This window comes from Sprattus sprattus (genome assembly GCF_963457725.1).
Source record: "Sprattus sprattus genome assembly, chromosome: 19".
NCBI lineage: Eukaryota > Metazoa > Chordata > Actinopteri > Clupeiformes > Clupeidae > Sprattus > Sprattus sprattus.
This window is the reverse complement of record NC_137917.1, coordinates 15,635,329-15,649,496: the sequence shown is the minus strand read 5'-3', so window position 1 is coordinate 15,649,496 and position 14,168 is coordinate 15,635,329. Positions and strand designations below refer to the sequence as shown.

Here is a 14,168-nt window from a genome sequence, read left to right as displayed (position 1 = left end):
AAGAGGATTCTGATAGTGTTTAGAAGTGTTAGCCTGATAGCAATGATAGAAACTGTGTGACTCTGTGGCCTGATCATATTTAGTTGTTGCACTGGTTATAGTACAACAGTATTTTAATTAAACATGATCCATCATTGTTAAATAAATATGGATGTGTTATGCCCCCTGGTGGTACGGCACAGTAACGCACAGTAAATATTTTGGGTGTGTGTCGCCTGGTGTTGAAGAAACGCAGTGTGCCACCTGTTGTTCATGAAAAGCAAAATGGTAGCCTTGGGACCATGAAGCACAGTTACACCAATGGTTCTAGTCACAGCCACACACACACACACACATTGACGCAAACAATTTGCCCTCTGCCTGGACTGTAAACTATTGCAGCAGATTTTTAATGACCCAAAATACCCTGATCAGCCAGAACCTGAGTCTTCCTTATATCAAACTCCCACTCTAAAAACACACCCAATGGAGGTTTTGTCCCATATCAGACACACACACACACACACACACAGGTGCACATTGACTGTGAGGCAAGGCGTTTGGTCTACTCCATCCCTTGTCCACAGCATGACACCCTGCAGGCGTCTAACCTGTTTAGCCACAAAGGCTGCCACAAGCCAGCAATGCGTCACAGACCGTCCATCATAGCCAACAGGTCATCCCCTTTGTTGCTAGCAGTAGGGGCAGGATCTCCACACTCGCCAAACTCTCCCATGATCTTGGCAAGCTCAGCATTGGTCTGCTTGTCCTGAAACACGTGGTACATGGCCAATGGTAAACAGAGACTCGTGCCAGAGATTACACTTGTGGTCATCCTGTTAGCTTAATACATCTAAGATTCACCAGCCCCCCCTTCCAGTCAATAAGACTGATTATGTTGTTTAGAAGAAAACATCTATATGTGTCTCCAAAGTAACTATAGAAAATACTACTTCATATTGTCTGTTTTTTGTTCCTCCAATACCTACTGGAAATGAAACATGTTCGGCCCAGTAAAATCCTGTTTTATATTAGTGAAATTGCGCGTATTGGTGGCCGATATATGTCTGGTGGCCGCATATTACTTTATCTTACCTTGGTTGCTTGAATACGTATAACTTCATATGAGAGCTCTTCTGGTCTTGATATCAAAGCTTCTCTGAGGTTGAGAAGAAACACAAGAGGCATGGGTAAGAGCTCTATGATGACATTCACACAGCTGATTTAAGTGGACGTTTTCTCCTAATTATAGCACTAAGTTCATGGAGGACCACTGTGACAGCAGATTAGATGGCACGATTAAAAAACTCACTCCTCTTCCTCATCGGTGGCAAAGAGGTTCACGCGGAAACCTGAGTCAGTGTTACCAGGCCTCTCCATCTCCATGCCCCCCATAAGCCTTGCAAGCAGGTTCAGTTCTTCTTTTGCAAGAGGGTTGGGTGCAGTATTGACCTAAAATGCATTGAACACATTAGTAATTATTAAAATAAACCTAATTTGTGTACAAAACGTATTTCATGAAGGACACCCATTTAGACTGGTGGTGGGGGCCAGATTTGGCTTAAACACAAATGCATTTCACCTTAGTGTGCTGTGCTGAATTCTTTGATGTTCCAGACATGTGGGTCTCCACTGGACGACTCACGCTATACCTAAGGGCAGTGTGGACACACTCAAACCTCTCATCACGCATAAATCATTTAATGAATTGGTCAGTGCATTGGCATTGTTGACATCGTTTATGATGAAGACCACCCTGTCAACCGTGTTTAATAAAACGTGTGGAGCCGTAAGTTAGTCTTACATGTTTGTGCCCAACTTGATTACCCTCTCGCCAAACATTTCAAACGAGCCCTCACGGGGAGCACTGGTGTAGTTCCCACCAATGGAGAACTGAAGCCTCTTAACCTCCTCGCCCGAACAACTAAACTGCCTGAAACATCGAGAGAGACAGGCACACAGAGAAAGACAAACACAAACACACACACACACACACACACACACACACACACACACACACACACACATCATTATAACATCATTATAACATCACAGCTCACAACTTACATACAATTAACCTGCTGGGTAAACCAAAGCATATCTCAACATGAAATGCACTTATACATTCGTTACACAGTAAGTCTGTGCAGCAACACAATTTTTTTCTTCACTCTGGGGGTAACACTATGAAAAATGTAAATCCACAACTTAAGTGCTATCTTTACATTTTCAGACCACAAAGTCTAATGTTCAAAACATGAGCAATTGCTCCATGGAACATGATACATGTTTCAAGCCATTTTAGCATGGCTACACACAATCCTTCCACAATTAGAGCTGTGCTAAAAGTAGACCCAGCTAAAATTAGATGCCTGACACATCCAACAGTCTCTTTGCTAATGCAATTAACTGCAAAAGCGCCCGTCCAACTGAACCACACCTCTACAGAAGAAAACATGACAGACATCAGGAAGAGTGGAGAGTGCAGCCAAAGGCTAGAAGAAGAGGAGCCAACCAGTTTAAGCCAGATCAGACCCAGTCAACTAAGCACTGGGTATTAATCAAGACCTCAAACTTCAAAACAATCCAAACAATAACAAAATGGCAATTTAGAAAGTTTCCATTTCATTCAGAACAGGAACAACAACAATGAATAAAACACAGCTGTGTTAGCTAGTGTCGTCACACCTGATCTGCCCAGGAACCTGTGTCCCACATGGCAGTGGACCAGATGTTGGAAGCACGAAGCGTCCATTGGAATTCTGCACTTTGTCTTTCAGGAATATGGATACCTTGAACCAATGAAAAAGAAAAAATCAATACAAAAATAACAGATAACTTTATTTCAGATAAACTTCACCCTTAACCTACCCAGCTGACACAGAGAGAAAAACCTGACTCACCCGTATGTGCATGTCTTGGAAAAATATGAGAAGTGTTTGCCTGATCAGCTGAAACTCCCCAGCAGACAGCGGTGTATATATCTGTTAACACACGCAAGAATGCATTCCATGTGATTCCTACTGTATAATCGTCTTTATTTGGATTCTGCCGTTACATACCACAAACTCAAAACTGTTACTGGAAAATGTAACTGCATTGAGAAATGAACCTGTCCGTTCAATTACAAACTTGGTCACTCTGTCAGAGGCGTTCAAGTAGATACTGTCAGGTGCAGTGAATGTGACCTACCTCTATGAGCTGCCGATACGTCTCATCCACCTGGCTGAGGATGCTGGGTGTGTCTCTCACAAAGTCTTTGATGGCGTCCATGTGGTTGAAGGAGACGAGTAGGATGTCCTTTGGCCGCGGGCACAATAGGACTTGATACTTGAAAGCCATGGTCATCAGGTCGTAGAGCTGGGAGAACAGAAGCACAGGGACAACAGATAATGGTGATAGAACCATAGTTGTAGAACCAATGACTGTAAAAACAATGGACAGCATACTCTCAGTTAATTCTGGGTAGACCTGATTTTCTGTTTTTGAGTGTGTGCATTTCTGTTTATTGCTGTGACACCATGCTGTTTATCTTTTTTAGTCATTGTGTAGGACATTTCCAGGATAGTCAGGATAAAATCAGGTCAGAATCAGGATATAACCTCTAAATGGTAAATGGACTGCATTTATAAAGCGATTTTCTACTCAAAGTGCTTTGCATGTTAATGCCTCAGACGTCTACCCTCTACAGCAGATGTAAGGTGTGTATTACCTTTCAGTGCATGAGGTAATAAATAAAGGCAATCCTGTGGCTTAATGAATAATAATGCAATACTACCATAACTCAACATGACTTCACACCAGAGGGTGCTATTTGGTATAATTTAAGCTAAATATCCAGCGGATGAAAGACAATCACATAGAAAATGTGTATTGTCTGTCTATAGCATTTATTCTAAATAGCATGGTTTTTTCGGGGGGGGGTGGGTGGGTAGATTTCCTTATAACCTTCTCACAATCTTGTGTTTCCTTTTGAATTAGCCGCAGGATCAACATTCACATACAGACATTGTTATACCTTGTCCATGCTGGCCTGGTTGAGCCTCATGATTGAGGCATGTGCCAGTCGGTCGAACACAGTTCTCAGGGCCTTCTTGGAGTACAGCTCCTGTGGTTTGAACAGCTCCTCCAGGAACTTCTTATTGAACATGGTAGTGATGATGTCATTCATGACTAGCACATCACAGGACACAGAGGATACAGTTTAGTCATGAGAACACACACCAGTTTTGGGATGGAGGGTCATCAAGAGGTTTTGTCAACCATGTGGATGTTTGGAAATAATTGTACTTAGCAGCAGGGGGATGGCCTACCTTTTGCATTGAAATGAAGCACTGTGTCATGCAGGCAAGTGAAGCCTCAGTCTTACAGAGCCTATTTCCAGGCTTATCGCATTGACCCCAGGCCCAACACAGGTTTTGCAATGATGGTGCACATTTGGTAGGCTCTTATGAGTATAAGCCTGAGCCTACAATGGCTGTGTGATGGACACATGTTTATTTGCAGCATAGCACCTAGAGAGAACTGTCTTGTGCTGACGCTATATAAACAAAATTGAATGAAAATGAGTTGTATCGAGCTAGCGAACTAGAGCAAGCCAGCGAGACCCCAAACCATTAATCCTTTTTTCTGTTAACCTAACACCCAGCGAGAAAGAGCAGCCGATAGCATATGTACCCATCTCTATACAGCAATAGCCTACCATTGGCAAAGCAAGGATATAAGGCTATCACAGTTTACCACTGTTTACCTTGTCTCATGTCCTCCTCTATCCATTCAGCTACTAAGTAAAACATAAATAAAACCATTTAAATGTATAACAATTCACAAAGTGCAATAGTCAAGTCAAAGACTGGATCTTTTACCATTTCCTGACCAGAATTCATTTCAAAATCCACAAACATTGTTGTTGCTCTTCTTAAGCAAACTAGGATAGGATAGGGGCTGAGCTATAGTACATAACACTTGGTTAATTGCACTGTGGCTACAACAACGCTGCATGGATGTCAATATTCAGCACCTACATAAACGCCACCCGTTGCATTTAAGCGCAATCTGAATTTGTGTTTGCTTTCTCGTTGAAAAATATGTTCACTTTAGCTGACAGCTGGGTAAGTTAGTTATCCTAAGACAGACAAGAAGACATTACTTGCTAGTAGCGATGACATAAATCATGTTAATTGTAAACTCACTAGTAAAAATCCGCTAATGCCTGAAAGAACGCATCTGTCAAAGATCAAGTGACAGGCCTTGAGATGTCGCTACAACGTTGGCTATCGACAGCTTTCGGTGCTATTCTGTGGTCAAGAAATTAATAATAAAATCAATAAAGCTTTAATTTGGCCCTGACTCCAGCCACCTAACATTAGCTTTAACGTTGAGGATGATGCATCATTTCCCCTAATGTGCAAAGCAATACAGCTTTGAGTACAATGTGTTTGTGATAACCTGTTGCAATGACTTATGTTTCATGCTGTAATGTTAACGCAGAGACTGGTGTATTTCAATGTCCAGTTTAAACCTCCTTCTACTGTTAGCTTGCAAGCTGCTCGCTAATTACATGGCTAGCTAGCTAGGTTGTCACGTTACCTTTCTTGGCTTTGTCGGCTGGGATATTCTGAGCTCGTAGGCGTTGATCCAGGATGTAAAGCATTTCTCCACCGAGATTAATGAAGAGGAGAGGTAGTGTTCTCGAAGACATGTTGAATAGTCACGCTTGAGCACCTGTTCGTCTGATAATTTCTACTAAGAAGTTGTCTGCAGCAACAAAGCAGGCAGAGCCTGGATTCTTTTGCTGTTTTGGATAGAGCGTCTGAAAGCTTCCACTTGGTTGCCAGGTCACGACGAGCAAGAACCAATCATCGTATGCCTTACTAGAAGCGCTGTCGGTGTTTACAAGAGTTTGACTTTGACCACCAGCTGAGAGAGAGGAGAACCTACTCTGCTTAATGCCTATCAATTGTGAGGGATCAGTATGAGGTGGGAAATGCTTAGGACACGATGCCTACGACAGGATGTTTCAATATTTTTCTTTTATTAATTCATGAAAAACAAAATGTTATATATAAAAATGGGGGTCTTCAAGAAATAACAAAGGATACAAGACATACATGTGAGTGTCTGAGACAAACAAAAAGAAAGTGTGTGCATATGTGAGAGAGGCCAATAGTGAAATTGAAATAGTTGCATAATTATCCTGTTGCAAAATGTAATAGATCAGTGTTGCTGCAAGAGACCAGTCCATGTGTCTGTCATGAAATGTCCCCATTTCTGAAGCGAATCTCTCTGGCCATCCTACATATCTCACACCATCCACAGAAGGTCGTCATCAAGGCGTCATTGCACAGTGTACCCTGAAAGAGCACAAGAAATGTTCACATGAGTTACATATTGGCTGTACACCCTCACTTGAGGTACCTGAGGTATACCCTCATCTGTAAACAGTCCAGGTATAATGTAAAACTTGTCTAAGGAAATCAGTGCCACACCTCAGCAGAATCTGCTGCTATTTCCTCAAAGAGAGGTGAGTCATCACAACGCATGCCTCTTCCAGTGTTGCGCAAGAAGTGTGTTTGAGCTCTTGATAGTTTCATATCCACTTCACTCACACACTGTCCCTTGAGGCCAGTCATACAGACGCTTGACTGATTGCTAGATCATTTTAATGCCTTATTTGTGATATGTCTATTCACCAACATCATCCCTGACAGTAACACTAAGATATAATGAATGACTGGTTAGTACGATAGGAATGAGGGTTTTTTAACTTGTGTACTCAACCAGTTGTCATGTTGCCTATTGGTTTTATTTAATTATACCCTTTTTTATTTTATGACACCCTTGGTTTGATAAAAGGACGTACCTGAATGCCATATGTCAGCCTCATGTGGGTCCTCATCGAAGCCATTCCTCCAGGTACACATGCTAAACAGGGATTCTCTCCATATTTGTTTGCAGCATAACATGCCAATGGAAATGGACAGAAACAACCAAAGGCGCCTAAGGTGGAAACCCATGCAATCAGACAAAATTCAGTATCAGATTACAGAGTGTGTAGTCAAACCTTTTACACCATCCAGAAAACCAAGTTTTAGAGTGTATTTCTATACATGTATGAGCCTTTTAACTGAGAGATCTTAGAAGAGACAGAATTTGTCAGTAGAAGCTTTTGCAGTTGGTATTTGTAGGTTTGAGATCATGTAATGCAAAAATGTAAATGAGCACCGAGATGCTTACAAGATACTTACTAACCCTGACCCTTACAAACAACCTAACAAATATGCTATTCTAAACTAATTATAAAGGGCTGTATTTGGTGTGAATGTTCTCACATATAAATACATATGGGTCAGCCCTCAACTGCTGTGCTTCTTGCACAGGGTTGCTGGTAGCAAAAGGTGTGAAAACAGTGATGTCAGTAAGCTACTTACAGACTAGCAGGTCGCTGCAGCAAGAGCACAGACCAGAGCTCCAATCTCCAGTCTGTACATTTGTGCCGTATGGCCCTGCTCCTGGCTGTTGGGTGACCACAGGGTTCGACATGGCAGTAAAACCAAGTGATTTATGGTGGAACAAGCCTGACAAGGGGAAGAGGTGTTTTGTTTTATCTTAAAGAACTGACCCAGTGTCCCCCGACACCCCCACCCTGCACACACTGCAGAGCACACAATCATGTGTAAATAGACTTGGTCTAGTGATATGGCTACATTCACTTTCATTTAACATTCAAAAACATACTTGAACGTATAAAAAAGTAGGTTAACACAATAATAGGCTTGTATCTAACAGTTCACATCTTACTGTACCAAAAACATACTTGAACGTATAAAAAAGTAGGTTAACACAAAAATAGGCTTGTATCTAACAGTTCACATCTTACTGTACCAATGTCGCGTACTGTTAACATGTTGAAATCTATAAACAAAAGGTAATCTAAACATAACTTTGATATTAGTGGATATTAGGGTGTTTTAAAAGAATATAGAGTTTGAAATACAACCGAGGAGCAAAAGAAAAGGAAATGCCTGACTTACCTCTTGTGGTGTTCTGATGCTGGTGAGCTGTATCTCAAAGTAGAAAAGGAAGTGACACTACTACGTATTGCAGCTGCAACATTTCCGATGAACACCTACCTAAGTCACAGACGCAGATCGCCTGCTCCAAACTTCCACAGCTCAACGCATGATGTTAATTCTTAATCAGAGTAGGGCAAATAGGGCACTACGGCAAATTAACTTTACCGGTAATCATAATAAAGCTTCAACTGATTTTATTTCTGAAAAATATGCTACACCCAGAACTTTCAAGTCTTTTTTTTTTTTTTTTTTTTAAGTCTTTTAATGTGCATTCCAAATAATATCCACCAAACAGCAGTTGGGTTACTTTGATTAAGCAAAATGTATGGAATGCAAATGTAATGCATTTCTATGTAAATCAACTTTTAGTTTGTTTGCAAAAACGAACTAGTTGATTTTCATGTAACTTGGTGGAGGGGTGGGCAGGGCCAAGGAAGAGCCCTTTATTTTACACTGGTGGTAGTAGGCTTACTTGCACTCACACTGCATGGTTTACTCAAAGCCTACTTTGTTACTTGAAATCTCAGTAGCATGCGCATACTCTATCAGTTTCTGCCTCATAAGAAATGATCAGAACACATGTCTACAACCTTTCTGAAGAGGTGTGACCCTGCCTGTATGAGATATACAGTAAGAGTATTTATTTGTACTAATAAACAATCATCAACAGTTTTTAGCCATAATCTTGAAATTAATTTCAATCGTATTGTGAAGGATCCACAAACATCGGTCATTCCCACTATCTGCCCAGGCTATGCTCTATCTTACTCTGTGGACCGCAACGCTAAAATACAACTAAATATTTCACAGCAGACATCACTATGACAACACTTCCATGCTAGCAAGTTTATCAGTCCCAATTGTGCTGCTGTTGGTAATTGCAAGGTTTTGCAGGGCTTAAGAAGTTACCTTGCAAGTTTTCCTGCTGCAAATCATTGCAATCAAATAAAAATAGAACGACTAAAAGGCACTTCATGTATAAGGTTCAGCTGATCCAGCCTTTACAAGAACTGCGTGACTAGCTCTGCTTTAAACAGTTAATGAAAATATCAATGCTTATCCTAGGAATCACAAACATAACATGATCCTTCGACCTCTCTCGTACGATAACTTGCTCTCTCTGGCTCACACTTCAATTTCGCCCAGCTTTTTGTTTGGTTTTGCGCTTCACATGAACGTCCCAGTACTCACATTTGTATGGCACCCTTGCAGCCCTGAGGGGCACTTCCGAAACTTTGTTAAGACAACATAATCGCCTGTTCTGCTTTTACTCAACCTCATCCCATCACATTTCAGAATCGTAGGCACATCAGATGTGCAAATGAGTGGGAGAACATCGACACGTCGGAACACGCAGAATACTATTGTAAAAGGTTTCTGCCACAGGTCGAAGAAAAACGCACAAAGCAGATTCAAATGTGATCTTTTATTTAAAGTAATCATGAAATAAATCACTGACCCTGGTCACAGGTCAAACATATAACCAGGGATGCAATTCCTATTGTTTAAAGTCTAGACAAACTTTCGGTGGGTATGCAAGACTGAGGAACTGAATCTGACCATTGAACAGGCTAGTTTACACTTCGAAAACGGTCCCCATGGAACAGACCATTTTGTTTGACCCTAGTGTTCCTGTGCAGCAGGCCCTTGGGATTCTGTTGAAGTGGGCCCAGCTGTTTCAGGACTGGGCGGCTTCACTGCCTGTTTGCCTTTAGCCTTCTGTGCTGCTTTCTGTTTCTGCAGCTCTTTGAAGACCTGAAAGGAAGAGATACAGACACCTGTGGGATAACTGTGGTACACCATAAGCAAGGCATCTGCATCACTGCAATCACAGAAGCTTTAAAGCAAATTTGTTTGTGCAGATGACACATGAGTCATTCAAGGTTTCATTACAGACAGAGCAAGAGTCTTTCCCAGAAATACATGAATCACTGTGCCAGTTACCTTGATGCAGAGTGCTTTCTTGGCTTGCCAGCGTCGCGTAGCGTGCCTGTAGTACTCGGGAGGGAACGTGTAGGTGATGCCAAGCTGCTGGCAGACGTGCTCAAACGCTTCGTAGCGCGTCCTCCTCAGGAACTTCAACTTCTTCTTCCGCCGGTCGATGCTCATCAACATCCTCCTCTTGTTGGCTTTGTCCTAAAACAACAAGGGTCAATGACAATGGCTTGTGCTAGATCAAGACCATCACAAAGTTTTGCAAGAAGTGCACTTTCCAAAACATAACATTCGTCCCAAGCATGTTTTATTTGGTAACAGGCCCATAAAAATATAGATGACTGCTTGATTTCTTTAGGATAGCTCTGGCAGTGAGGAGTTATCATATTGATGTTAATCATTGTTCATGTTGAAAGGATATACATTATGATGTACGTCATACCTTTGGATGCTTGAGCAAGTGATCTTGAAAGTTGCGGATGCGACCAGTCAATATGGCCACTGCAATGCATATAGAGCACGAAGACTATTAGTGTCTAATCTCAGTGAAGCTCAATATATTATTTTATTTAGATACATATCCCAAAATCAATTTGGGTGTGACTTTTTTGCAAAGATACATCCAAAGTCCTGGGTTATGCTTGTATACGGCAATGTACATGAAAGAGGAGAGCAGTGAAACCAAATATTTTGGCCATGGATCTGATGAGTGGAGACCTACCCTTGACTTCAGTAGATGTGCGGTCATCTTTATCCCTTTGAACCTTAGCTATAAGCTCTTCCAGCTTAACTTGCAGTTTTTCACTCTGATAAAAGGCAATAGTCTTAGTTAGTCATGCACTGATATCAGTAGAAAAAGAAACATGACTAGAACAGTCTCCCACATTTATGAAGCCTGTTATAACAACTGGCCTCCGGGGCATCCACATATTTGGTGCAAGAATAACATTGAGCCATTCTACATACAATCAGAATACTGGCCCTAAGCTTTCAGACTCTTCAAACTATTTCACACACTCAGAAAGGGCTTTAAAGATGGTGAGTAGAGAGGGTTAATTAATGTCACATACATGACTCGCCAGCTCCAAGGAAAGAAGTCTCTTCACAACATCGTCAGTCCTGAGGAAAGAGGTCAACTTTGAGTTTAAATACCACAACATCACTTTACAGATTTGCAGCTGATGAGAAAGGAAACATGGGGCAACCAAGTATGAACCCCCTCCCTCATACACAGGAAGTGATTTCGACATTTCAGCTCAGACACTCATCTGACTAATCAGGAAACTGAAGTAAACTCTGTGTGAAAGCAACCACCTACGTTTGTGCAAGAGGAACCGAAGTGTAGTCTAGTTTGAGCATGGAGGGAGGCAGGTCACTCAACTGGCTTGGGATCTCTATTGAGAGGGAGGGTAGAGTTGTGATATTAACAATTATGAGAAGTTAAACAGAAATGTCAAACAAAGCAGTTATGAATGAGTTGGGCATGATTTTCAACCACTGTACCTTGTTTTTTTCTTGCAGCTCTGGCATACTGTCTCTTTGGCTGGATGCCAATGTTCTCATTACCTGATTAACACAAAATGAATAATTGTATCATGGACACATAAACAAAACAAAAGAGTGACATTAATCTTTTGTCCCATACTCTTGTACATGTAATGTTTTAGACGGTTAAAACATCCCCCGATTGAGCAACCTCTTGTCTTCACATTTATAATATCCACTTTGACTTTGACTTTGTGTGACGCCTTACATTTTAACCTTGAATAAAGTCTGTTGTGAACTTACAGGTTAAAATGATATTTAAGCTATTACATAAATGTATTTTAGTTGTCTACTAGTATAAATTTAGTTTGGCCTCCTTAAAGAGGCCTACAGTCTAGTTAGGCCCCAGTGTAAGAACAGCATGTGCAGGAGGAAATGAGTGCCCACATCCTTTCCACAAGCACAGTTAGTACGCAAACTCTCACTGTACGTCACCAATTGTTACTACCGCAAGACTACGCATGTCCCATTTGAACTTAGTCCACATGTTCAATGCAACTTGCACTTACAGCAGTTACATTCCTGCACTCTTTTTCTAATTTGTATGTAAAATAGTATTTATTGTTCCAATAGGTCTCTATTTGCTCGTTGCTTTACTGTTCTTTCCCCTTGTACGTCGCTTTGGACAAAAGCGTCTGCTAAATAACTAAATGTAAAATGTAATGTAAATGTGATGGTGATACCATGTCCAGAAAACACCAGTTATTTCTATGATTAACAATAATTATTGTTATAATTAATAAGATAATCTGTCTGTTTTTATCGCCTGCATGTTTAAGTTACATCCATTGAATTACATCAATTTGAGTGATATTCATGGATAAACAGTTTCCTGGCGTGTACCAGATTGAGCTGAAGGCAAGCATTTTTCTACTGTGTTTCGAACTTTGATTCTGAAATTAATAATAATATAATGTGATAGTCACGAGTCGAGTATGACATAGGTCATAGGATAGTTCACAGGATAGTTACTATGAATTAGGTTCTGTAATGTCTCTGGTATAAACAAGAAAGCATGCTCCCTGCTGGTCAGTAGAAAATATGTCATTATCGTATATCATGCCCAAAGACCACCTTTGTCGTGTCAGAATAGGTGTCGACAAAACATTTTCGTTATGTTTACGTTATTGTCTTCATGTTTCTACTCGCTGATAATAACGTTAACTAGCCTACATGTTGCATTTTAGCACTAGTTGGCTGTCCAGTGTTTAATACAGCACATCCAACGTTAGCTTGCTAATGTATGGCGTTGCAGTTTTGAACTTCACATTAAAGACCAAAGAGTAACGTTAAAAAAAATTGCGATGGAGGCAACTGAAAACCACCTTACTTTTGGGATTGCAGATATCAGGCCGACTCCAGTGACTCAATAATCTGGGAGCAACCGTGGTGCAAGGAACGTGTTGTGGTCTCACAAAGGTGATCCCCTTCAAACTCATACATTTCCACAAGGCATGGGATGTTGATGAGAACACATTCTTAAGAGACATCTTTTCAACAGTGAGTTCTCTAGTTAAAATCCGTTAACTGCGCGTGGAACGATAGGATTTCTTGGTGACAGGAATTCGTCCCCTGTCTACATGGTAGACGCCATTTTGTTCAGTCCAACCAATCCATGTCCGATTTACAAAATCTAGGCCAGATTAATCAAACTACTTCGATCTGCTGCAGGGTGGGAAATCGATTTCCACCATCCATCTTTGTCATCTTTTATTAGATTACTTTATTAGCCTAAGCAAGTTTTAGGGTTCAATGTAAATAGATCAAATATGTACCTGCTAACACTTGAACTAGAACAATTACCCTGCAACTACTCAAGACTTTTGTCTTTTTAGCACGTAGGCTACTTAAGGAACTGTTAGAACTATTGCAGAAAATAACCTTTTCATAGGTGTAGTTATGGCATTATAGCGTCGTGATTTTCAAACCCACCCCGTTCACCTCACGCGTGTGATTTCCTACTAGATGTTCTCCTTCAACTAAGCTCAGCAGGCACTACACAAGCTTGATAACGTCTACCTCTTGTGGTCGATTCTTGTTCACGCAAAGGTGAGTGCCAGAGGGGGGCAAAAAAATGCTGTAGGGTGCATCTGATGATGTGATTTCTCTGCTGTGGGGTGGGGTGGGGGCATCTGATGATGTGATTTCTCTGCTGTGGGGTGGGGTGGGGGCATCTGATGATGTGATTTCTCTGGGGTGCATCTGATGATGTGATTTCATGATTGTGAGATGACATCTCTGTTGAAATTCAAGATGCAATTATGAATTGCAGTATAAAGACACACAGTTCACACTGTATTTAAACCTACCAGCACTTCTTTGGAGATCAGCTTTATTTTTTCTCAAATACAAAAACACCAAACATGGATATGAATTACACATGGCTTTTTTTGTCTTCTTGTTGAGGCCTGGTTCTGCTGTGTGGGTCTGCTATCCAGCTCTGCCATCTGTCACAGGTGTTTAGAAGTATCTGATCCAAACAGAGGAAAAAATGTGTTGTTAACAAAAGGTAATATGGAATTGATTTAATCTCTTCCTCTTTGGGGGACGACTTTGTTTTTAATTAGTGGGGTAAAGCTTAGATTAAAAAGTATGGACAGTTTGTCCGGGATGTTTACGCCTAGGTATAAGAAA

The 14,168-nt window shown here is 41.0% G+C and overlaps 3 protein-coding genes across 3 annotated transcripts; all 3 read right to left on the bottom strand.

Annotated features, from left to right (window-relative positions):
• Window positions 1–628: 628 nt before the first annotated feature.
• oscp1b (organic solute carrier partner 1b) lies at window positions 629–5,760 on the bottom strand (the record flags this gene model as incomplete). The annotated part of the gene is made up of 10 exons (XM_080858643.1): window positions 5,569–5,760; window positions 3,998–4,152; window positions 3,172–3,339; window positions 2,883–2,963; window positions 2,668–2,771; window positions 1,784–1,912; window positions 1,562–1,631; window positions 1,292–1,431; window positions 1,075–1,138; window positions 629–748 (listed from the first exon to the last, which is right to left on the bottom strand). Exons 1-10 carry the CDS (start codon window positions 5,678–5,680, stop codon window positions 629–631), a joined length of 1,143 nt encoding a protein of 380 aa, XP_080714769.1. The 5' UTR covers window positions 5,681–5,760.
• Window positions 5,761–6,230: 470 nt separating this feature from the next.
• Window positions 6,231–7,521, bottom strand: LOC308380608 (cornifelin homolog; the record flags this gene model as incomplete). The annotated part of the gene is made up of 3 exons (XM_080858016.1): window positions 6,231–6,332; window positions 6,842–6,978; window positions 7,410–7,521. 3 exons carry the CDS (start codon window positions 7,519–7,521, stop codon window positions 6,231–6,233), a joined length of 351 nt encoding a protein of 116 aa, XP_080714142.1.
• Window positions 7,522–9,461: 1,940 nt separating this feature from the next.
• mrps15 (mitochondrial ribosomal protein S15) lies at window positions 9,462–13,137 on the bottom strand. Its single transcript, XM_080857624.1, has 8 exons — window positions 12,865–13,137; window positions 11,493–11,555; window positions 11,308–11,383; window positions 11,060–11,108; window positions 10,711–10,795; window positions 10,432–10,490; window positions 9,999–10,190; window positions 9,462–9,809 (listed from the first exon to the last, which is right to left on the bottom strand). Exons 1-8 carry the CDS (start codon window positions 13,022–13,024, stop codon window positions 9,678–9,680), a joined length of 816 nt encoding a protein of 271 aa, XP_080713750.1. The 5' UTR covers window positions 13,025–13,137; the 3' UTR covers window positions 9,462–9,677.
• Window positions 13,138–14,168: the final 1,031 nt, after the last annotated feature.